The 27,099-nt window shown below is 43.7% G+C and overlaps 1 protein-coding gene across 2 annotated transcripts in view; it reads right to left on the bottom strand.

Annotated features, from left to right (window-relative positions):
• The window catches only part of PDCD6IP (programmed cell death 6 interacting protein), a 72,293-nt gene extending 46,255 nt beyond the window's left edge, over positions 1-26,038 (bottom strand). The window contains exons 1-7 of one of the 2 annotated variants that reach the window (XM_062215940.1): positions 25,738-26,038; positions 15,737-15,791; positions 14,010-14,079; positions 9,817-9,944; positions 7,233-7,386; positions 5,970-6,070; positions 3,313-3,444 (exon numbers count right to left, since the gene is read on the bottom strand). In XM_062215940.1, the coding sequence (XP_062071924.1) occupies positions 3,313-3,444; positions 5,970-6,070; positions 7,233-7,386; positions 9,817-9,944; positions 14,010-14,079; positions 15,737-15,791; positions 25,738-25,946 (849 nt within the window). In that variant the 5' untranslated portion in view covers positions 25,947-26,038. The remainder of the gene's footprint in view (positions 1-3,312; positions 3,445-5,969; positions 6,071-7,232; positions 7,387-9,816; positions 9,945-14,009; positions 14,080-15,736; positions 15,792-25,737) is intronic. The other variant, XM_062215949.1, reaches the window with a different exon arrangement.
• Positions 26,039-27,099: the final 1,061 nt, after the last annotated feature.

Below are 27,099 nucleotides of genomic sequence, written 5' to 3'. Positions count from 1 at the left end.
AACCGAAATTGAGGAAGGTGGCTACTGGGTTACTGCTGTAACCAAATAAGTAACAATCACAACATAGAAATGCCCTCGTGGAGACCAGGACAAGGGCCTAGCAGCGCTGAGACAGAGCTGAGACAGCCTCCCTGACCCCACCACACGAAGGCAGGCACCTCAGGGGGCTATACCCTTCATCAAAGGATAAATCAGAAAAACGTTACCCCGCGATGCAGGAAGCCAACAACGTAACATGTCACTTCAGCACAGTCAGATTACTTTAAAGTTTGGCCTTATACATAAAACAGACACTAAAGCCAAAAGGATTGTTAGGGATAAATTCAAAAGTTCACGTTTTGACATTTGCCAATTTGTCAGAAATTACAAAATAATTCATAAATTTGCATTTACTAGTCTCTATGTAAGCAATTATAATGAGAAATGAGTTCTCTATATCAAAATAGAAGATTTTAACACTCTTGTCTCAGGAATCACTGGATCAAGTGAACAAAAAATATACAAGATTAATAAAAACTATAGAAGGTTTAAGCATAATTGTTTTATCACAGTTAGAAAATATATTAAAATACATTTAAGGATTATAGAATCTATATAAAATAACCTAATGAAGAGATAAAGCAAGTCTTAAAACACCAAAATTACAAGAATATAAAAATTATTTACTGAAAAATCTAAGTCATTCTCCAAATTTGTTTTAAAAACTCAAAATCTCCTTAAACATTGAAGAAGTATTTGATAAATTCAATATTTTTGATTTTTATAATCTTAGTATAAAATAGAAATAGGTATACATGATAAAAATCTTAACCCTTAAAGCTAGTCATGCGTAGTAGAAAAATATTAAACATTCCTAGAAGCAGATATTAAACGAAGATCACTACCATCACCACAATCACAGACATGTGTAAAGAATTAGACAACAGAATGAAACAAACTGAAAGGACAATGAGTAACCGAATAGCCTCTTCCTAGGGTTAACAATTATCACCGTTTTCTACACTTGCTTTAGGTCTTCCCATACGTACCCATAATATGTCCCTTTTTTCTGCAGAACCATATGAAAGCAAAGTTCAAAAGTCATGATCTCTCATCCCTAAACATCTCATAGTACTGTCTCAAAATAAAGAAAATCCCCTTAATTCCTATTATCTCTGTCAGCTAATTATTCTACATGAGTCATGGCTTTGTATCTTAATAGCTATATGTTTTTATAACCTTTAAAAACTGTACTTTGACAGTTTAGGTGATTCCTCTAAGACCGATAAGGAACCACTTTCTGTAGCCAAATAAACTGTACTATCCAAAAAGTACTACTCATAAACTATTTAAGCCCAGATTCAAATTTTTTTTTTGGCTCCAGAAGCAACCCAAGCAATCATTTACCTGTGCTGCCATTTTATCTACTGATTTTCCCGACTGTGATTCTGTTTTTGTTTCTGTTTGCATATGAACAGCAAGTTTCTTCCTTTTGCTGGAAGGAATGACCAGAAAGTCGCTCAGACTCATGGGGTACCCTTCTCTACTGAGTGAGAAGCTATAGAAAATAGTTTGTTGGTCACCTTCTTTTTTTCCTTTGTCCTTATTGTTCTGTTTGCCTCTTTGTGAACTCAAATCAACTTAAAAAACATTTCATGCTCACTGGAAAACAGGAACTGCCCTCTGAGATACTGATCACTGTTTATGTCCTGTGCTAACTTCCGACCTATGAGTAAAGCTGTAAGACTAAGCTATAAACTATGTATCTGCAATGAGGAAAAATCATTGCCTCTCACTGCATAGGTTTAAAATAGCTTCCTTTCTCCAAAATATTTAATAATTAGATTAAAATTGCAAAAGAACTCTTCTCTCACAGTTTGCTAGAAACTAAATAAATCTCTTGAATCTAATAGTTCCATAATCTCCCAAAGGAAAAAAAAAAAAAAAAAAAGAAACTAAGCTTCATTAAAAAAAAAAATCCTTCCCAGAGAAATTCCTTGATCAGCAGCATTTTTTAACAAAAATCTAAGTTACCATAAGCAACAATTACTTTATTCATAATCTGAATATATAAATTCATAAACATTCAAAAACCTGAATCTTGGGGTCGGTACTGTGGTGTAGTGGGTTAACCCACCACCTGTGGTGCTGGCATCCAGCATGGACACCAGCTTGAGACCCCACTGCTCCACTTCCAATCCAGCTCCCAGCTAACGTGCCTGGGAAAGCAGCAGAAGACAGCTGAAATGGTTGGCCCCTATACCCACACGGGAGACTCAGAAGCAGCTCTGGGCTCCTAGCTTTGGTCTGGCCAAACCCCAGCCGTTGCAGCCATCTGGGAAGTGAACCAGCAGATAGAAGATCAATCTCTCTATCCCTCTCTCCCCTTCCCTCTCTCCCTCTCCCTCTTCTGCCTCCCCCACCCCTCTCTGCCTTTCAAATAAATTTTAAAAATAAATTTTTACAAAAAAAAAAATCCAAGTCATAAAAAATAAGTCTTTCTCTGATCTTGCAAGTGTGTTTTCTCATGAGAATACTACTCTTGAGCTGACTAAACACCACCACAGTATTTCCAAACCGTGTCTGAATGTCCCTAGCAGTCCTCTCCTATCCTCTGCTTACCAATCCCAAAACACCAACAACTCCTGCTGCAATGTTGTCCAGATATCACAGCGAGTTTCTGACAACCCTAATGCCAGCAGCACGGAAGGTACTCTGCTATTTACAAGACACAAACAAGATACCGAAGGACAGACACAGAAAGACTACCACTGTCCTTGTCAAGCTGTGGAACTGCATGTTCCAGTTTAAAAAAAGCCTAGTTCCCAAGTTAAGCACTGCGCATCTTCCTGGAGTATGGGAATTTACACTGCATTAAACATGGGTAAGAAAATTAAATGCAAATTTTGCATAAATTTTGTTACAATAAAATAAAACACTTCCAGAAAAATAACTGGAGATCCAAGTTACTTAAGTATGTTACCAGGGACTGGGACAGCATTGTGGCGCAGCAGGTTAAACAGCCGCCTGGCACACGGGTTACAGTCCCAGCTGCTCCATTTCCAATCCAGCTCCCTGCTAATGCACCTGGAAAAGCAGTGAAGATGACCCAAGTGCTTGAGCCCCTGCACCTACAAGAGAGACCTGGATGCAATTCCTGGCTCTGGCCTGGCTCAGCCTCAGCCATTGTGGCCATTTGGGGAGTAAACCAGTGAATGGAAGATCTATCTCCCTCCCTCCCTCCCTGTGCGTGTGCGTGTGTGTGTTCCTCTCTGTTAACTCTGCCTTTTAAATTAAATCTTTTTTTAAAAAATCTATTAGCAGGAGACTCACCTGTAACCTTGCTATTTCTTCTCCAAATTTCTTCTGCTGTTTTGCCAGGATAGACTGGTGGTATTCAGCATTGGCCTGCATGATACAGTGCTTTGCAGCCAAGACAGGGAACACCTCCTGGAAATAAAAATACTGACCAGGGAGAGTCCAACCACACAAACCACCACAGACAACACGGGATGCAGGAAGAAAAGGGAAAGGAGACAGGAATTAGAATCACCCCATTAATGGCTTAGAGACAGGTTAGTCATTAGGTGTAAACAGAGAAGACCACATGATCTGGCAAGGACTGAACCCTATGGATTCCATTTTTTTCTTCCAAGTAAAATGAAGGTTTGTTTTTTTAAAAAACTGTTCATTCAAGTCAATTTAGGTTCTTACACTTAGTAGAGCCATGAAGTCAACATTTTGTTTACAAAGGAGAAAGGAATGCATGCATTAGAAAGAGAAGTAGGAGGGACATTCACAGAGGATTACCACGCACAGGACTTTAGAAGCTTTCTTGTGAGCCCTTACCCAGCCCTTGGAGTTAACTAAAACACCATTACTCACATATACTAATGAAACTGCTCTATAGCTGACTGTGTCATCAGGTTTAAAAGACAAAAGACAGTAAATTGAGTTCTCACTTAAATTTGTATGCTAAGAGACTTAATAAAAGGGGACTACAGCCATATAAAAAGGATCCTGTATCACACAAACAGTAACGCTGCATTATCACATATCAAAAACACATCACAATCAGATAAATACACTACAGTAATAACTGATGATATGAGAATATAACTTTTGCTAGTTTGTTTTAGAAAATAATTCCAATCAAAACAAATTTCGTTCAAAAATCCAGACATGTCCCAGAAAAGCAGTTACAGTGACAGAAGCTCTTCAAACTGCCAAATCCTAGCCTCAAATCTCACTCTTTTTAGGAAGGACATAATATAAAAAAAAAATCCAATAAACGCTCATACACTAGACAATCAGTGTCTAGACAAGGATATGAGAGAACTAAGTCACTACCTGTATGCCTTCCTGGCTCTCCACGAATAATTTCCCAGCTTCCTAATCACTGCTTGTAGATATTCCAGTTTTCTCTAACTAGAATATGAAAGTGCCTTACGAGCTTAACCAGTAAAAAGGAAAACTAAAAGACATCTAAACCTCAAATTGCACTCGTGCCGCTTCTCGAGGCAAGGCTGGAGCAACTTGGCATTTAAACAGGAGATTTTCAAGGAATACCAGGAACGCTGCAGAGGTAGCTTCCAAGTCTTTGTAGATGACATTCTTCTCTCCATGACAGGACTGCACTAATGGCCCAACAGGATGTATGGTAAACTGTGCGGCTGAATGTGAGGTCTTTCAGATGAAGAAGAGGTGACAGGAGATCCCAAGTCTCTTTTCAAGAGTCCTGGGCAAATTTCTGTTAGGTTCTTGGTATATTTTAAGCCCCCAAGAATCCTCACTTTAATTCCTTACTGTTCCGTTTCTAACTAAGGTATACTGCTGATGTACTTGGGTATATTTTTACTTCCCGCTAAAGTTGTCTGCAATCTTATAATTTATGAAAATTTCTGAATGTGACCAAAAGTCCATAAACTTCACTACAAAAATCATGTAAAACCACATGCTACTATAGAAATGAGGTTCATTCTTTTAACATTTCTGCACAGTAGCTGAACGATACATTTCAGTCTAAGTTTGCTTTCTTAACCAATCCACATTTGTCAGTCTAGTCATCTGCAAATAATCATCACTCAATGCCACTTCAGAAAAGTTTACATTAGGCCGGCGCCGTGGCTCACTAGGCTAATCCTCCTCCGCCTGCGGCGCCAGCACCCCGGGTTCTAGTCCCGGTCAGGGTGCCAGATTCTGTCCTGCTTGCTCCTCCTCCAGTCCAGCTCTCTGCTGTGGCCCAGGAAGGCAGTGGAGGATGGCCCAACTGCTTGGGCCCTGCACCCGCTTGGGAGACCAGGAGAAGCACCTGGCTCCTGACTTCGGATGGACCGTAGCGGCCATTTCGGGGGTGAACCAATGGAAGAAAGACCTTTCTCTCTCTCTGTGTCTCTCGCTCTCGCTCTAACTCTGTCAAAAAAAAAAAAAGTTTACATTAAAACATACTTCCTGTGATATGTGGTTTAAGATGGTTGCTTTTCCTTAGCTGTCCATTAGCAGCCCAATTTTCTATCCCTGCCGGCAAAACTGAATTCTAATCAAAGTAACAGACGGGTTTGTTAAGCTTTCTTTTCCTTTGTTCTGTATGTCTGTCTTTGCGCTTTAAGTCTCATCTTTAAGAAAACAGGACAATAATTAAAAAACCCACATGCTCATGTATTCACGCTTGTACCAAACCACCAGCACTACCAGACCACAATGCTTTCATTTGATGCAGTCATTTTAAGGTAGATGGCCAAAGCTTTTCAGAGTTTTAGCTTAGGAAAAAATGTTTAGTAAAGGATAAAGACAAAGACATCCCCTAAACACAAAAGAACTGCTCATGCATCTTAAATTTAAAAATGTGTTTCCACAAACACATTCTTCAAATGTCTCTATTGCAATCCCACATTTCTTATTGTTGTCATTTTTAATTTGCTTCTTGTATACAAAGGTGTCCAAGTATTTTCACATGCAGAATAACCAACTGTTTATAAAACAGTACTGACCTTGGGGAGAGTGTCTTTGTACTGGCACTGTTTGAAGGCATCGCCAAAATAATCTGCAGCCTGATTAGCCAGCTTAGCTATGATGGCATCCTTCATTTTATCTGGAATAAAAATTAAAATAGACCATGAGAAATAAAATAAAATAAATTTAACATAATCTATGACTTAGTTTAAACCTTGAGATCAAAAATTTGAACACTTAAAAAAAAAAAAAAACTTACTGATCAAAGAAAGTTTTCCGCATAAAACTTGATTATTCGCAGGCAAATCCAGAGACAGAAAACAGACTGGTGGCTGCTAGCAGCCGGGGAGAAGAATGAGAGTGTGACTGCTAACGGGTAGAAGGTCTCTCCTGAAAGTGAATGTTCTAAAATACCATATTGGTATTGGTTGTAAAACTGTGAATCTATTAAAAACCAGTGAACTGTATACTTTAAAAGGATGAATCTGAACAGATAGGAACTGTACCTCAATATAAGCTTCTAATTTAAAAGAAAAACTTAGACCAGTTCACACCTCCTCCACACAAGGACTGCTGCTTACTTTCAATTCCTCTGCACTCACTCAGCACAGACTCCACACTCTCATGCAAGCTTACACGCCTTCTAAGAAATCATTCTCCTCTCACCCACGGGGTAGGGACTCTGCCTGCACGGCTTCTCCCTGTCACTCAGGTCGAGGTCAAACAGAGACCTCCTCAAAGAAATCTTGACTCACGAACCTAAAATTAGCACGATTCCCCCTGTAGCCCCATCCCACAGGCAGATCACAAGCAGCTATATTATATATTTCTTATTTTCTTCAGAGCAGTTCTCTCCCTGGAATTAATTTCACTACTTAATTTCTTGCTTGTCATCTTCCCACCCTAAAATGTAAACTTCCTAAAAACAGGCCTTGTTTTTCGGCTAACTCTGTTAACGTAGAGACTGGAACAGTGACTAGCACACAGTAGGCATCCAATAAATACCTGCTGAATGAAAGAAACGTCTGACATATTACAAACACACATACACATTCTTCTCGCGTCCAGTGATTGAAGACCACAGCTAACTATTAATTCTGTGAGGCTTCAAACACATACTACTGTCTTACATGTACATGTATGCCACAAGCTCAAAACAGGAAAGATGAAAATGTTCAATAATCCACACATCAAGTTCAAAACAGAAAGCTCTAATCTGAACATTTTCTAATCACCTTCTTAGTTTTACAGACTATAACAACTTTTCACATGTAATAAGATGGAGAATAAATCAGAATTACCTCTTGTAGCTTTTAAAAAAAATACTTCTTGAGCCTGTGCCAGCATAATAAGACTCAGGGTCCCGACAGTATCTGGAGATAGGTCCACAGTAGGCTCTCGGTTTAAGGCAGATAACACAGTCTCCTTAATGTGTAAAAAGGCACCACTAGCAAACTAGAGGAGGAAAAAAAGTTCCTTTAAACTCTAGGAAAATTTTCTACAGTTACAAAAGTCATTTCAAGTGTTAACTCAGTTAACAGTTATTTAAATTTTCATGCTGTGTAAAACCAATCCACAACACTTGACCTATATGGAGTAACAGTACCTTTCCAAAATTCTCTAAGTAACAAGAGACTGAACAAAGATTAAAAGCAAATTATGAGAAAAGCAAATAGGACAAACTGATTAACCTTATTTTTAAATATACTTCCTCAAAACATGAAAATAAAGGCAAGAATAAAACACGATTAAAATGGTTTCAGTACTGAAATGCTCTTGCTTTGGTCTGATTCACCTTTCAGTTACGCACGCTGTGCTTAGGAGCAATGCCAAGGAACACAGACACCTCGTCCTCTGAGAAGTAACACTACTTTCCACTGTAAATGATTTGGTTGGCATCACAGCAGACTTTTTGGTGCCAATTATATAATGTCAAGGCTAATATCAAAATAACTTTGCTTTTATGAAACAAGTGACACTGGGAAAATGGAAGAAGTCAGTATGGGATTAAAAATGTAAGAGGAGGGGCCAGCGCTGTGGCATAGCAAGTAAAACTGCCGCCTGCAGTGCCGGCATCCCATACGCGTGCCAGTTCAAGTCTCAGCTACTCCACTTCCGATGTGGCTCTCTGCTACAGCCTGGGAAAGCAGTGGAAGATGGCCCAAGTCCTTGGGCCCTTGCACCAATGTGGGAGACCTGGAAGAAGCTCCTGGCTTCTGGCTTTGGATAGGTGCAGCTCCACCCATTGTGGCAAATTGGTTAGTGAACCAGCGTATGGCAGACCAATCGACTAACCTCCCTTTCTCTCTCTGCCCCCCTCTCTCTGCCTTTCCTTCTCATGTAACTCTGACTTTCAAATAAATAAATCTTAAAAAAAAATATGTAAGAGGAGGCAGCCAGGATTGTGGGACAGTGGGATAAGCCACAACCTGCAGTGGCAGCATCCCACCTGCGTGCAGGTTTAAGTCCCAGCTGCTCCATTTCTGACCCAGCTCCCTGCTGATGGCCTGAGAAAAGCAGCCCAAGATGGCCCAAGTGCTTGGTCCCCTGCCACCAACACAAAAGAACAGGATGACGCTCCTGGCTTCACCCTGGCTCAGCTCTGGCCATTGTAGTCACATGGACTCTCTCTCTTCCCCCTTTCTAACTCTATGACTTTTAAATAAATAAATAACTGTTATAAAGGCAGGCTACAGGTTATAGAAAGAGAACTAAAAGCTAACTACATTAAAATGAACATTGTATTTCATGCAGCCATGAAATACTACATAAGTAGACTGTCTTTAAGGAGAGATAAGCTGGTGTCTTTCATTTAGAGATGAGTAACTAGAGGTCCAGAGCATTTCAAGTACTTGCCCAAGAGCATACAGGGACCAGGTGACAGGCAGCCTGGATAAGGAACTTGGTCTGATCCCATCAGCTCTCTTATCACCTAAATGACTTGCTAGGAACACTCATGAAGTATACTTCCCTTTCTCTTTGCAAAAACAACATTCCTCGCCTGTCCCATCAACTTAGACAATGGGAATAACCAGACTAGACCTCTAAAACAAGCAACTTCCACAGGGAGGCATAAGGAACATTTGGAATTCCGTGAAATTTGGAATCACAACATCTGAAACCAAAATGGACTATATTAATACTTCTGGCTTTTAGTCATCTCATTAATAAAGTGGCAACGAACGACATTACATAACATGAATCACACACAAGACTACATGACAGTCAAATAAGGTACATAAATACTTTGCAAATTATGAAGTAATATAAAATATGGAAACACAATCATATATAATATCACATAATAACAATCACTTGTTTTATAACTGAATTTAAAAAGCTGAGTAAATAAGCTGCTACAAACTTGTCAACTAGTAAACAATTAGTATCTAAAATATAGATTTAGCCATTTCACAAACAAGTACATGTGTGACTGATTATAGTTTAATTGGCCTCTCCACATGTCTAAAAGTTAAGCTCTATTTTTGTGACACCAGCGAAAACTTAGGTGTCGCACTCTAAGAAAACATAATAAAATAATATGCAGATCTTTTTAAATGAGCTCATTCATTTACAAGGGATTTATCCAGAACATATGAGATTTCTCATAGGTCCAATCATTTTTGTTCAGCCAACATTTACGGAGCCTCTATCACGTGCCAGGCACTGTGCTAGGTGCTGGGTATACAATGACAAGGGAAAACAGACCTGGTCTACAGGCAGTTTATGAAGGGCTTCAATGGTTAGGAATCCATTTTTAAAAGTACACTACTTTTCACGAAAACGTGTGCTGTGTAAAGAAGCATCCACACACCTACATGTCAGTGATTTTCAGTGTAACCCCCTTAGTGTTGTCCATCAGGCAGGAACTCCTTCTCTGCATACCTGGTAATGCTTAGCAGCCCTTTTCAATCCTTCATCATTGTCCAGGTTCTCTTCTGCTGCGATCTGGCTAGCTAAGGCTGCACAATTGAACAACACACAGCTCTTTTCATAGCCTAAGCTGGCAAGAGCTGCAAAAAATTGAGAAGGAAAAATGTATCAGATTATTTTTTCTAAAAATGAATGTTTCAAAGAGAAATACTATGACCTCTGTCCCACTGGCCCTCACAGAAACAAGTTTCCAGACCTGTTTTCTTACCTACCATGCTCCCATGTTTTGAGCTGCCCTACCAGTCATTTCTACAACAGTCCCATCACCTAAAATTTAAAAGGTGGATAAATTATCCTCTCTCCTCTTCACTTCCACATTTCCTTTATAGTCATTCTCAAGTCTTTTCTGGCTTAATTTCTTAAATTCGAATAAATGCCTTCCACTTTTCTATCACCTCTCAAAATTACATCTTCCTACCACATTTAAAACAGTTCCTCCTTACAACCCAACTGAGCCAGGGCAAGCACCTTCTAGCTGGCCCTCCGAGCTTCACTCACTCACTCACTCAGGATGTTTCCCGGGGGCTAGAAAATCAGTTTGGCTAAAACGCAATCCTGATCTAAAGACTCTGCGTACTTCACATCCATTAAGATAACTGCTATTAAACAAAACAACAGAAAATAACAAGTGTTTATGAGGGTGTTAGAGAAAGTAGAACCCTTGTGCATTTTCAGTCATGCAGTAAAATGGTGCAGACAGTGTGAAAAGCAGTACCTCAAAAAACTAAAAATAGAACCATCATTTGATCCAGCAACTGTATTTCCAGGTATATACCCTAAAGAACTGAGAGCAGGACCTTGAAAACGTATTTGCATACCCATTTATAGCAGCTTCACCCACAAGAGCCGAATGGTGAAGCATCCCCAGTGACCTTCAACTGATGAATGGATAAACACAGGAGGTACATACAACAACAGAACGGTATAAAACCATACGCTACAATACGGAGGAGCTTTGAGGATGTTTTCCTGAGCGAAATGAGCCAGTCACAAAAAGACAAATACTCCATGATTCTACTCAGAGAAGGCAATTCCATACAAACACTTGATGCATTTTGGCTTCCGCAGCCCACCCCAGTGAAATTTCTCTACAAAATCCAGTGACTTCTCTTGAACCTTGCAAAGTGACCTCCACCACAATGATTCTTCCAACGATGTCCCAACCCCAGGTGATCCTAAAAGTCTTCTGGAGCTATTTTTTTTAGCAATTTATTTTATTTACTCATTAATTCACTTGAAAAGGAGAGGGAGAGAGAGATCAATCTTCGATCTGCTGGTTAGTGAACGAATGCATCCTAAATGCATACAACAGCCAGAACCGCCCCAGGTCAAAGTCAGGAGCAAGGAACCCTTTCCAGGTCTCCCATGTGGGTGACAGGAACCCAAGTAACTGGGTCATCATCTGCAGCATCCCAGGCACATCAGCAGGAAGCTGGGCTGGAACCAGCAGCCAGATATGAGATGCAGGCATCCCAAACAGTGGTTAACCTGCTGTGCCACAATGCCTACCCCTAGAGGTATTTTTAAGGACACTAAATCCAGTGCCCTACCCCAAAATTTCCTCTTATCACATCCAGCATTTGCATATTTTGCAAATCCATCTTTTAAGCTTCATCTTTAAGTAGAACCTGCATTTTTAACATTTTCTCCAGGTAATTCACATGCAGTTTGGTAAACAAGGGACTCTTCTGGCGTTCGCGTCCGGGTCTCCTTGTTTCCATGGTTGCCCTAAGACCTGAAGGCTTTCTCTCAATCTCATTTACGAAACTGCTTCCTCCTTTTCAGCCTAAATACTATATTCCCTAGATCTGGCTTTCACACTTCTCTCTGCCTGTTATCAGCCAGAGAGGACAAACTGATTTTCACCTAAAAACTGTTCCCAAACCTAAATTTTTAACTCTTCTAAGCTTTAAACTCATTATTTCCAAATGTCAGAGAAGTTTCTACTCAGATGGAACAGAAAAGTCAACTCAACCTATTAAAATGCATAAATATTCACAGACCAAACCTCAGAATCAACTCTCAACTCCTGCTCTTCCTTCTGACTGACAGCAAATCCAGTCACCTTCACCCCGGTATCCCTTTCACCCCTCCCTTCTCCTCTGACCTATGGCATTACCTTGTCTAACTTCATGATCTCTCTGGACCACTTGTCTCCTAACTGGTCTGCCTCTCTCTAGTCCCTGGAGTTAGGTTTCCTGGATTCAGATCCCAGCTTCATTAAATCCTATCCACGTGGCCCTACGTAGTCACTTAAGTCTTTTCAAAACGCTTTTCACAAGTGGTAATAACAGTGCCTTTCCTCTTTGGTCTACTGGGGAAATCAGTAAGCTAATAATGAATGTAAAGCTCCTTCCACAGTGCCTGAGTGGAGTAACTGCTCAAAAAACATAAGCTATTAACAGGTAAGAGGGGAAGAGTACGTACAAGTCCAAAAGCACAGATCTGCAACTCTGCACCATCTCCTTTCCAGTATCATCAGCCCGGCTCCAAGGCCATGGGTCTCAAGCAGTAACAACAATTATCATAACATAGATATACAATATATACTATATAACAGTTATTTCCATTTCCTCACCTATATGTCAGCATATATTATATACACTTTACATTTAAACAAAATATAATATGTATGCTATATATGTCGAATATGAAATGTATATATATATATATATATTCTATTGGAGCTGGTGCTGTGATGTAGTGGGTAAAGCCGCCACCTGCAGTGCCAGCATCCCATATAGACAGCAGTTAGCGTCACAACTGCTCCACTTTTGATCCAGCTCTCTGCTATGGCCTGGGAAAGCAGTAGAAGAGGGCCCAAGTGCTTGGGTCCCTGCATCCACATGGGAAACCCAGAAGAAGCTCCTGGCTCCTGGCTTCAGTTCAGTGCAGCTCCGGCAGTTGCAGCCAAATGGGGAGTGAACCAGCAGATGGAAGACCTCTCTCTCTGCCTTTCCTTCTCTCTCTGTGTAACTCTGACTTTCAAATAAATAAATAATTCTTTAAATATATATATTCTATCTATACACTTTATAAGGTACACATAGGATATTACACTCTGTACTATATAAAGTGTAGGTAAGTGTGGGGTTTGATACAACAGTTAAGATGCTGCCTGGAATGCGTGTACCCAGACTGCCTGGGTACAAATCTCAGCTCTGCTCCTGATCCAGCTTCTTGCTCATGCGCACCCTGAGAGGCAGCAGATAATGACTCAAGGCAGTTGGGCCTCTGCCACCCAAAAGGAACACTCTGAATTCCCAGCTCTCGGTTTTGTCCTGGCCCAGTCCCGGCTACAGCAAGCATTTTAGGAATAAAACAGTAGATGGGTGATCTCTATCTGTCTCTTTCTGACTCTTTCAAATAAATAACAAATAAGTAACTATACATAAATGTACTATATAAAGTATATGTAATATACCTCATATAGTATGGTATATATAAGTTTACAATTCGATTTATAAGGCATAAATATCTCATACAGTACAGTATAATATGGTATGTATATATATACATATATATAATCTTACATACATTGTTATAACCTTACACAGTATTATTGTCTACTACAGCTAATATTACTGAGTGCTGTTCTAAGGACTTGACATGTATTCACCCAGTAATCACAATGAGATAAATAGTATTATCCTCACTTCACAGATGAGGAAGTTAAGCACAGAGAAGTTATCTCACCCAAACTGATAGATCAAAAAGCCTTTGCCCTTCTAACTTTTGGTTATGATGTGGTGCCTGTAATGCTATTTTCTACCAGAAAAAAAACAAATTCAGTCTTCAAGTCCTACCCAACCGCTGCTCATATTCAACAGGTAGAACTAACACCTTCCTCATCCATGCTCCCATGGGTAGGTTCACAGGCATAAGACATGTGAGAATGACCCAACTATCTTCCCAAGCAGAAGGAACACAACTGTCTCACTCATTCTTATAACTAGGACAGTGCCTGGCAAGGCATAGGCTCTCTACAAGTATTTCAGAATTGCACTAAAAGTTCAAGTTAAAAAGAAAATGAGATGTAAAAAAAAAAAAAAAAAATAGTATTTACAGCATTTTTAAATTGAAAACCAAAAATAATACAAAATGTTTTGGCCAAATTTACTATATTTTTATTAAAAATTACATACCTAATTTTACAGAGCCTCCAAAAAGTGAACCTTTATCAAAAGCATCCTTCCAGGTGAATGTCAAGCAGATCTGCAGAGAGTAAGAGAAAACAGGAAATTATGTTACCTTTCTGGAGCTCACTCTCTTTAGAAGAAAAATCCCCTGTGAGAAAAAGGACCAAGCCCAGTCTGTCTACAGCACTGTCCTCTAACCAACCAGCTGCGCTTCTTCCCTTCTCCTCACTAACCTTTCTTTTCCACAAAAGCATGCAGGCCCTGCAGAGCAGCAAGCGAAGCTACCACTGGGAAGCCCACATCCCGGCTACTCTGCTTCCAGCCTCCCGCTAGCGCATCCGAGATGCAGCAGATGACGGTCCCTGGCTTCAGCATGGCCCAACCCTTCCACTGAGGACACGGGAGAATGAATGAGCAAAGGAAAATAGTGCTCACACGCACTCTCACTCTCTCACTGTCATTCTTTCAAAAAAATGAAAACAAGCAAGCAAAATACCATCAATAGGATATTTCAAATGGTCATTCTCCATCAGTAATCACAAATACTACTTTCCTCATATTTATAAATACATATTACAATGGCTTCAACAGAACAAGTACTAAATAAAGAGCTATCAAATAAGCCAAATAAACACAAAGCGCTAAAGGCTTCCCAAAGATAGAACAAAAAACAACTATTCCATGGTAACAAAAGTTGGAGAACGGTTAATTTGAGGGAAAGGATTACATAATATCTTATTTCTCAATCTATGTGGTGGTCTTACCTGCATTTTCACTTTCTGAAAATTCAGGCTATACACAATTTGTTTATTTTTCTGAATTATACATGAATGAAAATTTTACTTAATAAAAAGTTACATACTTCTCTGTTTCTGAGTATGCCACATATGAAGTTTAAAAATAACTTAGCCTCATTTAAATTATTTTTACAATCCAATATAAAAATGTTAAGCTCCGGATTAGGGGAAGTTTCAAAAATTCACAAAAGCAGAGAGAGAACCATCATGAACTCCTACGCACCCATCAGTGGCTTCAGCCTTTTATCCTTCTTGGTTCACCTATCCCAACTCCCCTTCCCACTTACACGCCACACATACTTTTCTCCTGGAGTATTTTAAAGCAAATCTCAACACTTAACTATTTCACCTAAAAACCTTTTGCACACAAATGTTTAAAGTCCTTTGTAATGGAAAGTTCGAAGTGCCACAAACTTTAAAAACTTTTTATCAGTCTCTCAAATAAGACTGTAAGACAGCTCAGCATTTTCAACATCTAGCCTGTAAGAGAAAATGAAGCTGACTTCCTGTAGCGTAACATCTAATCATACAAACATCTGAAACTTTTACATAAATGTAATTTGTGCAAATAATTTTTAAAGCATAAAAACTGACAGTAATTCTTCCTGAATTATAGTTTTCTGAATTCTGTAAAAGTCAAGGGAAAGGGCACAACAAACTGTATTAATCAGTCAACAATAGATCCCCTGAATAGACAATGCAGGCCAGTGCTCCACAGCATGAGAAATTACATACACAGAATTCCAGGAGACTCTTCCTTTAAAAGGCTACAAAGTCATAACAGACCTCAAAGTTTCTAATTTATATGAAAATACCTCACAAAACCTAATGACAGTAAAAAAGGCATCACCGATTGCAATAAAATGACACTACGAGTGGAAGGGAAATGGTTGCTTGCTGTTACCATAAAACTTTAAAACAAAATTAGAAACTTACCTGATTTTCAGAAAATGGGAATTTGGGTTCAATGGAACAAATCTGATCATAATATCTAAAAAAAAAAAAAAAAAAAAGAGCAAAATTAATAACCACCAGAGCTAAATATTACACCAAGTTTATGCCAATACAACTGGCTTATGAATATATAAAAATTATTCATACTTACACTGAGTGGCCTATAAATTAAAATCAATCAGCTATTTTATGGTTAATGAACCTAGTCTTTTTGACACAAATTAAAATGAGAAAAACCTTGTGAAATCAAGCCTCTGACCCTGATGCTTCTGACTGCTTTATCAGCCCCCACCTCTCTCTCAGGTTTACAGTTCCTCTGCTTCCCTCTGTAGTCAACTGCCTGCTAAAGATTAACTCTCTTAATTAAGGGAGTGGCATGAGAGTAAGGTAGGCCAATTCTCACCTCCTCAGCTAACATCCTAATGACAGACTCTACTCTGAAAACTTTCACTGTTCACTTATTTACTTCTATTTACTTGAAGGCAAAGCAACAGGAACTCCAGGCCCTGACCACACAGCACACTACTATGCTTAACACAGTCTACTCTGCTGTCTCAAACAGAACGTGCTGGGCCCTGTCACTGACTGACCAAAGGCAGCCCACCAGCACTGTGGACCAACCAGAGACCTGCACACAAGCTGAGCACCGTCTGCTCAAACCCAGCTTTAATCTGTAAAAGTCACCACCCTTAACCTCTTTTGAGTTCAGCATGGAGCAACAGCTGCCCAACTGCTTGCTCTGTGCACCCAGCGTCAGCCATCAGCTTGCTGCACTTCGGTAAGCAGACCCAGGATTGCAGGGGCTGTTCCATAACAACTGTGAACAAAACACTCATACCCGCCCCACAGAAAAATATGCAAACTAAGACCTGCTCAGGAAACCAATTTTTGGCCTAAACTGCTATTTCCTGTTAAGATATAGCCAGTGGACAAATTAGCATCTCCAGTAAGCTGCTGGTTATAAACAGGTTCACCAACCTCCAATACGCTTTAGGAGAGCCCAGTTCTGTTCATCTCCCCCACGGCCGCACAGCTCATCAAAACTCACACAATTCACCTCTTCCAGGTAGACTAATCCAAGTTTCCGGGCCAATCTCCCTGTCTCCTTTCTCATTCTTTCCACTCCATTCTCCACACAGCCTCCAGAAAGATCACTGAACAGAAAGCAATGTTTCCCCTCATCAGGGACAAAGGGAGGCAGAGAGGGACAGGGCCATGCTTTTGTTGCTGTGTCTTTGGATTTATTTATTTATTTGAAAGGCAGAGTTACAGAGAGACAGGGAGAGAGAATCTCCCATCCGCTAGTTCACTCCCCAAATGGCAGCAATGGCTGGACCGGGAGCCTGGAACTCCTTCTGGGTCTCCCATGTGGGTGGCAGGGACCCAAGCTCTAGGACCATCTTTCACAAGGAGCTGGATCTGAAGTGGAGCGGCCAGGATGCAAACCAGTGTTCACACAGAATACTGGCACTGCAGGAGGCAGCTTTAAACCTCCTGATCCAAGCTTTCTAATGGCCCCTTTCCCCTTCCCTGGGCCCCCCTATGCCTCCCCCTCCTTACTGGTACACCAGTCCCCAACCCGGAGTCAAGCTTTCTAATGGTCCCTTTCCCCTTCCCTGGGCCCCCATGCCTCCCCCTCCTCACTGGTACACCAGCCCCGGGGCCAAGCTCTCTAATCGCGCCTTTCCCCCTCCCTGGGTCCCCCTATGCCTCCCCCTCCTCACTGATGCTATCTTTCCAGTGGTTTTTTTTGGTTTTTGGTTTTTTTTGTTTTTGTTTTTTTTTGTTTTTTTTTTTGACAGGCAGAGTGGACAGTGAGAGAGAGAGAGACAGAGAGAAAGGTCTTCCTTTGCCATTGGTTCACCCCCCAATGGCCGCTGCGGCCGGCGCACCGCGCTGATCCGGAGCCAGGTGCTTCTCCTGGTCTCCCATGGGGTGCAGGGCCCAAGCACTTGGGCCATCCTCCTCCAGTGGTTATTTCTGAGTATAAGTTTCCAGAGGGAAGCAAGCTGGTAGAGGACCAACATTTCTGAAACCAAGTTTTCCGACTGGCATGGCAATCAGTTTGGTTATAAACAGGAAGAACTCAGTAAGTAAACACACTGAAGACCATGACGGCATGTTTCCCACTGTCAGAAGAAAAGATCTGCAACCAGCAGGGAGAAGGCTAGAATAAACTGGGGTTCTGGTGAAACTGAAGGCATCAGTGTGAAATCATTTTTCAACATAGTGGAGAGAACAGAAAGAGGCACCTACGAAGGTGCATGTACTCCCACGTATTTCCTAAGTGTATACGAGGAAAGGGCCTAGAAGGTGCCCCATCTCACAGTGTCCAGATAAACAATGCTCTGCATTAGAAAGGGAGCAAGTGCACTTTACAGAAAGCAATGCACAAGGTAAGTTCCTGGACCAATAAACAACATAGTCGGGAAAATCAGAAAACTCTGAATAAATAGGGGCCGGCACTGTGGCACAGTGGGTTAAAGCCCTGGCCTGAAGCACTGGCAATCACATACGGGCGCCGGTTCTAGTCCAGGCTGCCACTTCCGATCCAGCTCTCTGCTGTATCTGGGAAAGCAGTAGAAGATGGCCCAAATCCTTGGGCCCCTGCACCCTTGTGGGAGACCTGAAAGAAGCGCCTGGCTCCTGGCTTCAGACTGGCGCAGCTCCAGCCATTGTGGCCATCTGGGGAGTGAACCAGTGGATGAAAGACCTCTCTCTCTGTCTCTGCCTCTCTGTAACTTTGTCATTCAAAATAAATAAAGTACATCTTTTTTTAAAAATCTGAAAAAAACATCACAAATCCTAACATTAAATCAAGGTTGGGGCCTGCGCTGTGGCAGAGTGGGTAGAGCCACCACCTGCAGTGCTGACATCCCATATGGGCACTGGTTCAAGTCCGGCTGCTTCACTTCTGATCCACCTCTCTGCTGTGGCCTACGAAAGCAGTAGAAGGTGGCCCAAGTCCTTGGGCCCCTGCACCCGCGTGAGAGACCTGGAAGAAGCTCCTGGCTTCGGATCGGCCCAGCTCCAGCTGTTGCAGCCAACTGGGGAGTGAACCAGCAGATGGAAAACCTCTCTCTCTCTGCCTCTCCTCTCTGTGTGTAACTCTTTCGACTAAATAAATAAATCTTTTTTAAAAAATCAAGACGAATTTCCTGATTTTGAAAGTTGTACTGCGATTATGAAGGGTATTTTTGTAATTAGGAAATTACCTCTGAAATATTAAGCACTGAACGCTCTTAACAGGCTCCCATTACAGTTAACGTCACAGCAGGAGACACGGATAAGGTCTGCCCTACGTGGCCATCACCTCAAGATATTCACTATATGTTCACTGAGACATACGAGAAACTTCAAAAAGTTCAGGGAAATGGAGCTGAATGACAACAGATACAAATTTATTTCTCAACTTAAGTTCAAGATACTGAAATATCCATGATATAAGTCATTTAACCAACCCTGAAGAAATGAGGGTCCTAGGCAGTTGGCCATGTCAACACTGTCTTTCTTGCATTATTCACTGAAGGAAACTAAGTGCCTCTTAAACATCTTTTTTATGATTAGGAAACAAAAAGAAGTCAAACGGAGACCAGGATGAAATTCCTGGCTTCTGGCTTCAGTCTGGCCCGGCACTGGCCACTAGTGAGTGAGTGAGTGAGAGAGAGAAAGAGAGAGGTCTTCCATCCAATGGTTCACTCTCCAATTGGCTGCAACGGCCGGAGCTGCGCCAATCCAAAGCCAGGCGCCTCCTCCAGGTCTCCCATGTGGGTGCAGGGGCCCAAGGACTTGGGCCATCTTCTACTGCTTTCCCAGGCCATAGCAGAGAGCTGGATAGGAAGTGGCGCAGCTGGGACTAGAACCGGCACTTCAGGCCAGGGCGTTAACCGGCTGTGCCACGGCGCTGGCCCCATCAAAAAGGTAATTTTCCTTTCCTATCTCTGAAAAGTAAAACTTCCGGTTTTCTGTTTTGTGAATGAACAGGAGCTGGCTAAAAACAAGCCAGTAAGGAGGGAACAGCAAGTGTCAAGGGCCTGAGCTCACAGTGCCTGAAGGTGGGAAGCGAGGAGGCTGATCGGGCTGCAGAGGGGGGACCAGAAACACCTTCTGAAAAGGGGGGTTACAGGCTCTGCTGGGGAAAGACACAATCAAGGACAGCTGGCAAACACTTTAATAACAAAAAAATCTCTTGTGAGCCCCACAGCCCTTCTGCCTGCATGGTGAGCAGTCTAGGTACACAGTAGTCCTACTGCCCTCAGCTGGACATGCTCTCCAAGCTCCTGGTGTGCCCAGGCTGACGGAGGGCAGCTGTGAGAGCACTGGGGATGGAATGGCCAGCAGTCACTTTCACTCTCTGCTCCGGTGAATCCCAAATCCCAGCACACCTTTCTCTCCTCTGCAGAGCCATTTCAACTTGGGCATCTGACTCAGATGGCAGGAGGCAAGGTTAATGCACTGACTGCTGATCCCCAGACTGGAATCCACCATCAAGCCAAGTCACTGTGATACTCAGCGTGTCCCTGGACGACAGGGAAGTGTGGTCCTGGCCAGGAGGCAGGTGCTGGAAGCCAGGGGAGAATGCCGCAGAGAGGAATATTCCGGGTGGTAACTGCAGGGGTATCCATGACCAATCAAAAACAGGCAGCTACTCAGGCCTTACTAGAAAGTAAGCGAGCCGGCAGTAGGAAACACACTTACTTGCTCTGCAAATGAACCAGAAAATAAAGAACAACTAAAGAGAACGAACTAAATTTTTTCATGCCCATTCTCTTTACTCCACAGCTTTGGAGGTCAGCTCATGAAACTTAAGAACTAAGTGATGCACTCCTCAAAGTAAAATGCCCATATTAGGACAGGTTATGTAATTGAAATAAAAATATAATAGGAGGGCAGTCACTGGAGAGCAACATCATCTAACCAGTATGCAGCAAACCTCAACGAGAGACAAATTAATGTTTTATCCCGGCTGTTCCACTTCCCATCCAGCTCCCTGCTGATGTGCCTGGGAAAGCAGTGGAAGATGGCCCCAGTCCTTGGGCCCCTGCACCCACGTGGGAACCTGGATGAAGCTCCTGACTCCTTCAGTGCAGTCTTCTGGGGGAGTGAACCAATGAATGGAAGATCTCTCCCTTTCTTCCTCTAACTTTGCCTTTCAAATAAATAAAATATTTTGTTAAAAAACTACCATTAAAAAAATTAATGTTTTAAAAAGAAAGTAGCTGCTGCTAACTGAAAATTAGTATATGTATAGATTTTATTTTAGAAAGAAGTGAGAGTGTTTTTAAAATATTTTATTATTTGAAAAGCAGAGAGAGACAAATCTTCTATCTGCTTGTTCACTCCCCAAAATGGCTGCAACAGCCAGGGCTGGGCCAGGTTGCAGTCAGCAGTCAGGAACTCCACCCGGGTCTCCCACGAGGGTGGCAGGAACTCAAGGACTTGAGTCATCCTCCTCTGCTGACATGGCACATAGGAGCTGGCCGGGAAGTGGAACAGTCAGCACGCAAACAGGCACTCTGCTGCATCACACCACCAACCCCATGTTTTCTTAACTACAATGCCCTAAATAGACTTAGAAGGCATAATGCTGCAGACTTTCAAGCAAGGCTACCCTGAGTCTGAATCCCAATCAAGCTGTGAGATCCTGTCCAAGTTACTCAATCTCTAAACCTTTCCTAAAGTAAGGATAATATCTTCTTTAAGGCTGAGACAAAGATGGTACAATATACATTAAATACTCAAAATAATTTCTGGAAAACAGTGTGTGATAAATTTTAACTACAGGTGATTATTTTGCAACTATGCATAAGTATTTTTACATGTTGTCTTGTGTTTTATAAAATCACTTTAGAGCAAATAATATACCTCATTTTTAAAATCTCACGTGGGAATGGGCAATTGGCACAGCAGTTAAGACGTCACAGGAGACGGGAACACCCTATCAGAGGGCCGGGGTATGAGTCTCAGCTCCACTTTCAATTCCAGCCTCCTGCTAATGCACGCCCTCGGGGTCAGCAGAGGGGCCCCTGCCACCCACACGGGTGACCTGGATCGAGTACCCGGCTCCTGGCTGGTCCAGCCTGGGTGGACGACTGCTGGCATTTGGGGACTGAACCCATGAATGGAAAAATGGATCTCATCTGTCTCTGCCTGTCTTACTATCTCTCTGCCTTGCAACGGAAAAGAGAAAAGGAAAGGGAGAAAAACAAAGAAAGGAAGAAGGAAGGGAAGGTGGGAAAGGGGAGAACAGAGGGGAGGAAAGGGAAGAGATCTCACTGAGGGAAAAACTGGGAAATGAGCACATTTTGAAATTTCAAGGATAAATAAAAGATAAATTCCCTCTAGAAATTCTAGTTTTAAGTTTGTGTGTTTTTAAGGAAAACACGTAGGGATCAAGAACAACCAATCCAGGATTAGCCAAAGGAATACTACAATGCAAATTATAGACCCTCATACAGTTCTGATCTGTATTCATGGATGTCCAACTCGAGCCCACCAACCAGAAGGAGAAACAAGGGACTCTGAAGAGTTGGGCCAGGGATATCAGCCAGGAGTCACAGAACCTGATTTTCACACTTCTTTCTGTACCCAATTTCTCACATGAAAAATTATTAATGAAGCACTGCAAACAGAAGAAAGTAACTAATCAGGAGTGAAGGGATCAGGACCTTAGCAAGATTCTGCCAGAACGTTGGCTGGGCAGGCTTAAACCTCTAGTGTACAACACCACGGAAGATTCTTCAATTCTTTTTATGGCTACACAGGACGATATAGACCAAACATCCATTTTACTTACTAGACATGAGACAAATCAAAACACAGAAAAATAAATCAGATTTTAAATCTTCCTTTAAACTTTTATGTTTATTCATCTATACAGAACAAAGTCACTGAGCCAAATTAAAGTCTGGCAACTACAGATTCAGAAATGTAACACACTGTTACAACCCCAGAACTGGCACCTATGCTCATAAAGACTCCCCATCAGCATCTGACCAACAAACTGTAGCAATGTCCTCAGCTAATATTATCCCAGTATCTCATCCTGAAACCAACAATCAGAACATAAACAACAGCTATGAAGTAAAATGAACTACAATAATTTCTTTCCGGATCTGTGAAACAGGGCTGGGAAAATATTTCTGAAATTCTAAGACTAATTCCATCAACTTCATTTTGCAAATGAAAAAGACAATGCCACAATACAACAAACTAAATATTAACATACAAAAGGACGAGAGACAAACTATTCAGAAATTTTCCAAAACATATATAAATGACTGGAGTTAAGGCAAACCAGAACTCCAAACTATTAAAAATAAGTATCAAAAAGAACACTATACATATCAAAACCAGTAGCATGCAGTCAAAGAAGAATAAGAAAAAATACAGTCCTAAAATCAATGAATTAGGGGCCAGCATGGTGGTGCAGCTGGTTAAGCCACAGCGTGCAGCACCGGCATCCCCAATGTACGCCTGGTTAAGTCCCCGCTGCTCAACTTCCCCAATCCAACCTGCTCAACTCCCCAATCCAACGCATCCACGTGGGACGCTGGCATTGCAGGTGGCAGCTTTACCTGCTTGCCACAATGTGGCCCCCGCCCCCACCAACTTTTTAAGCAAGAATAAAATGTTAACTCAATGATAAAGTGGGATTGGGATCTACTAAACAGAGCAGAATCTAATCCTATTTACAGATGCCACGTTAAAAACACCAAGCCTCTCCCCTAAGATGAAACTTCAGAGAGCCCACAATCACATGTTCTCAAGGAAGGGGAGCAGGAACTCTCGAAGAAACTGACCCCCACAAAGCAGACACCAGCACAGCTCCCACATGATCACCCCCAAGTTCTCCATTCACCAATTTTTAGTAAAAGCCACTGTGGAAAGGATGAAATACCACGACAATGAGTATGGAAGTGTAAATGTGTATTTTAGGAAATTGTAATAGAACACTAGCAATTTGGTAATAAAAAGACTAGCACTGGACCCGTACAGGAGGGAATTCGCAAGCCAGCATCACTCTTTAGAAACTGGTTTAAACTCTTTTTTCAAAGTCCATTAGTTTAAGTTCATCAGGTTTAAAAAAATAAGGAAAATTAATGTTTGGTTTACACAATTAGCCAAACATAATTATGGAAAGTAAGACGTTCTGCTTGCTTTGAATGACAGCTACAACTATCTGAGTCATAACTCTCTTCTTTCACAGTGTACTTACCCAAGAACTTTCGTACGCACCTCCACTGTAACATGTAGCAGGCTGCGGCAGACCCATGAGCTTACCCCAATCCCACCAAAAAAGCCAAAAGTGAAGATTTAAGAAACACAGCTTCAAAGCGACTGCCTCTGCAACTGCTGCACCACAGGGCAACAGCTCTGTGACGCCTAGTAGGAGGAACGACACTGGATAAACGGAGCCCCCAAGTTCCCCGCAGAATTCTATCTGGCCACTACACACTAGTCCTTGCCTGCAGTCTGAAACCCCTGCGGGAACTGCAGACTCCGGCTCCTTAAATCTAAACAACCAAGCCCATTCAACAAGATGTTTATCACAGCGCTCATGATACCACAACTGTACTTTTATACACACTACTAAAGGAAAAGCCTAAGGACTACTCACCTCTGCACAAAAGTCGCTCTGACGATTCTTCTAAAGTACGTTCATTCTAAAGAACGGCTATGCCAACGCTAGGGGCAGGTGCTTCATCTAGCGGGTCTCCCGCTCCCATATCCCACTGCCTGGGATCTAGTCCCCGCTCCACTCCCAATTCCAGCTTCCTGCTAATATGCACCCGAGAGGCAGCTCAAGTCCTTGGGTCACTGCCACCCATGCAGGAGACCCAAACTGAGTTCCTAGCTCCCGGCTTCAGCCTGGCCCAGCCTGAGTCGTTGTGTCACCTGGGGAGTGAAGTTGTGTCTGTATCTCTTTCTCTCTCTGCCTCCCAGATAAACAAAAATGTTTAAAAAGAACTCCTTTGCGAAACACAGAATAATGATCCTGGCAGGCCAAAAGTCTTAGCTCTAAAATTAACACCAACGGGTCATAATTTCCCTGAGCCATCTTCAGGATCCCTTCCTCTTGGCAACCAAAGCTTCCGCAGTCCAAACCAACCTTGCTCTGAGCCATCGGGAAGAGAAACGTTACGTCAGCTGGGTGACCCAAGAGATCAGCCCATTTCCCACCATCACCAATCAGCACCGATCGGCCCACTCAGAGGCCGCCCGTGGCTTCCTCCCCAGTGCTAAGGACAAAAGGCGGCCTCTCCTGTAACCTAGTAACTACCACAGGGCCCCCACTGGCCACCCCTCTCCACACATGCCCAAAGCCTGCCCTAGAAGGAACCATGGAGGTGAGATGCCAACAGCTAAGGAAAGAGAATCCCTCGACGTTGTGGCTACCAGGGTCAGTCTTGTATCAGCATAAGCTAGTTTACATCCGGTAGACACCTGCTATAGCCCTGCTTCCCCGAACAAGACTAGAGGACACACAGAAAGGAGGCCATTAAAGGAGGCGGGCAAAGAAATGTTCCCTACAGAGCGCCACAGGGCTTCTTCCGTGCTCACCAGACACAGCCCAGCTCAGGAGCGTTTCCTACAATCACAGATTCTCTGTGGTCTGCACATTCCGGCCTGGGACCCCGGCTGCGAGCAGCCTACTCCGGACCTCTGTCATTCAGGCCGCGCCGCAGACCACCGCAGCTCCCCGCTCCCCGGGACCTCGCGGGCTGACCCCGCGCCGAGGGGGCGGCCCCTCCGCGGCGCACGGACACTGGGCCGGGGTCCGCACTGCCCCACGGCCCGCGGTGCCGTCCAGACCCGTCCCCGGACGCCCTCCCACCGCAGTCCGCACCGCAGAACCCTCCCCGCCAGGGCCCAGCACCCCGAGGCGGCGCGGCCGGCCGGCCCGGGCAGGGCAGGGCAGGGCCCCGGCTCGCCAGGCGGCAGTGCGGCCCCGCCCGGCGCCGGCCCGGCCCCGCGCCCACCTCAGCAGCGTCTCGAGCGCGCCCTCGTGCTTGTCCAGCGGGCGGCCGAGCGCGGCGCGGCGCAGTCGGCTGAGCTCCTCGGCCGCGCGGCAGTACTGGGCCTGCTCCTCCCCGCCGCTCGGGTAGGTCTGCTGGATGAACTTCACCAGCGGCTTGGCCAGGTCCACCTCCGACGTCTTCTTCAGCTGCACCGAGATGAACGTCGCCATGATGGGCGCCTCTGCCGCCGCTCGAGCCTCCCAGACGGCGGGACCGGTGGGCCGACGGGCGGACGGACGCGCACTCGGCCTGCGCTTCGGGCTCTGGCTGCTTCCGGGAGCGCCGGCGCAGGCGCAGTGGGCGCGGGAGGCGGGGGCCGTGTGGTCACGTGAACGTGCGGCCGTGTGGTCACGTGGACGTGGCGCCGCTCGCGGAAGCTTCCCGGCTTCCGGGGTGTCTGGCGTTTGCCGCTGTCGGTGCCCCTTTCTCGTAGTGGCCACTCCTGTCCCCCGAACAGCTTGCGGGTGAGGTCCTCCCGTTATGTCGCCCGCCCGGACCCGGCAGGCCAAGGGCCGCTGTGAGCCGGGCGAGTGCGCGGAGCGGCTGTGGGTGCTGAGTGGTAGGCGAGGCCGCGCCATTGTCGGCCGTGGGACAGGCGAGGGCGCGGACTCTAAGGTCCGCAAAAGGAGGAAACGCAGGAGGAGAAGTAAACGGGGCGCTTGGGATTGAGGACTTGGGTCCCGAGGGTGCGGACGGGGCCAGGGGGGGGGGGGGCTCACTGATGCAGGGTCATGAACGACTTCTCCAAGAAGGTGACCTGAGCGCGGGGTGGCTAGGGAGAGCCTCCCCGCCCCGAAAGAGGAGCGACGGAGGGGCGAGCAGACCGCTGAGCACCCGCACCTCCCAAGCCGGGTGTGTGTGCGTGGTCCGATAGACACACGGCAGCCTGTAAACCCGCGTGTTAGAAAGACCGCCCTACGGGACGGCTGGTGCTGTGTGTATTTTAGTAGACAGGTTTTTATTGATGGTAGCACTGAGGACACTTCCCTACCAGCAGAAGTCGTTCGTACGGACCTATCAAGCCTTTGCAGCTAGCGTGACGTATAAGAAATAGAAGACAGAGACACAAAGTAACTATTACCGGAACCGATCCAGCAGACGGAACCTTCTGCAAAGCAACTGGGCCGTCAGTGCAGCAGTTCATCGTCGTGAAAAGGCACCTGCCTTGTAAAAGAAATGTAAGGGCTATAACAGTCTTGATTGGATCCTAGTTTGAACAGACAGCCTGCAAAGTGAGTTCTCAGGACGTTGGAAGAAATTTGAACAAAAATGAACGTAGATAAGATGAAACTATTGCCATAGAAAGATCTAGATCGTGGAGCC

This window comes from Lepus europaeus, chromosome 2, assembly GCF_033115175.1.
Source record: "Lepus europaeus isolate LE1 chromosome 2, mLepTim1.pri, whole genome shotgun sequence".
NCBI classification, from domain to species: domain Eukaryota; kingdom Metazoa; phylum Chordata; class Mammalia; order Lagomorpha; family Leporidae; genus Lepus; species Lepus europaeus.
The sequence above is the reverse complement of the archived record's forward strand: the minus strand, read 5'-3'. Positions and strand labels throughout refer to the sequence as shown.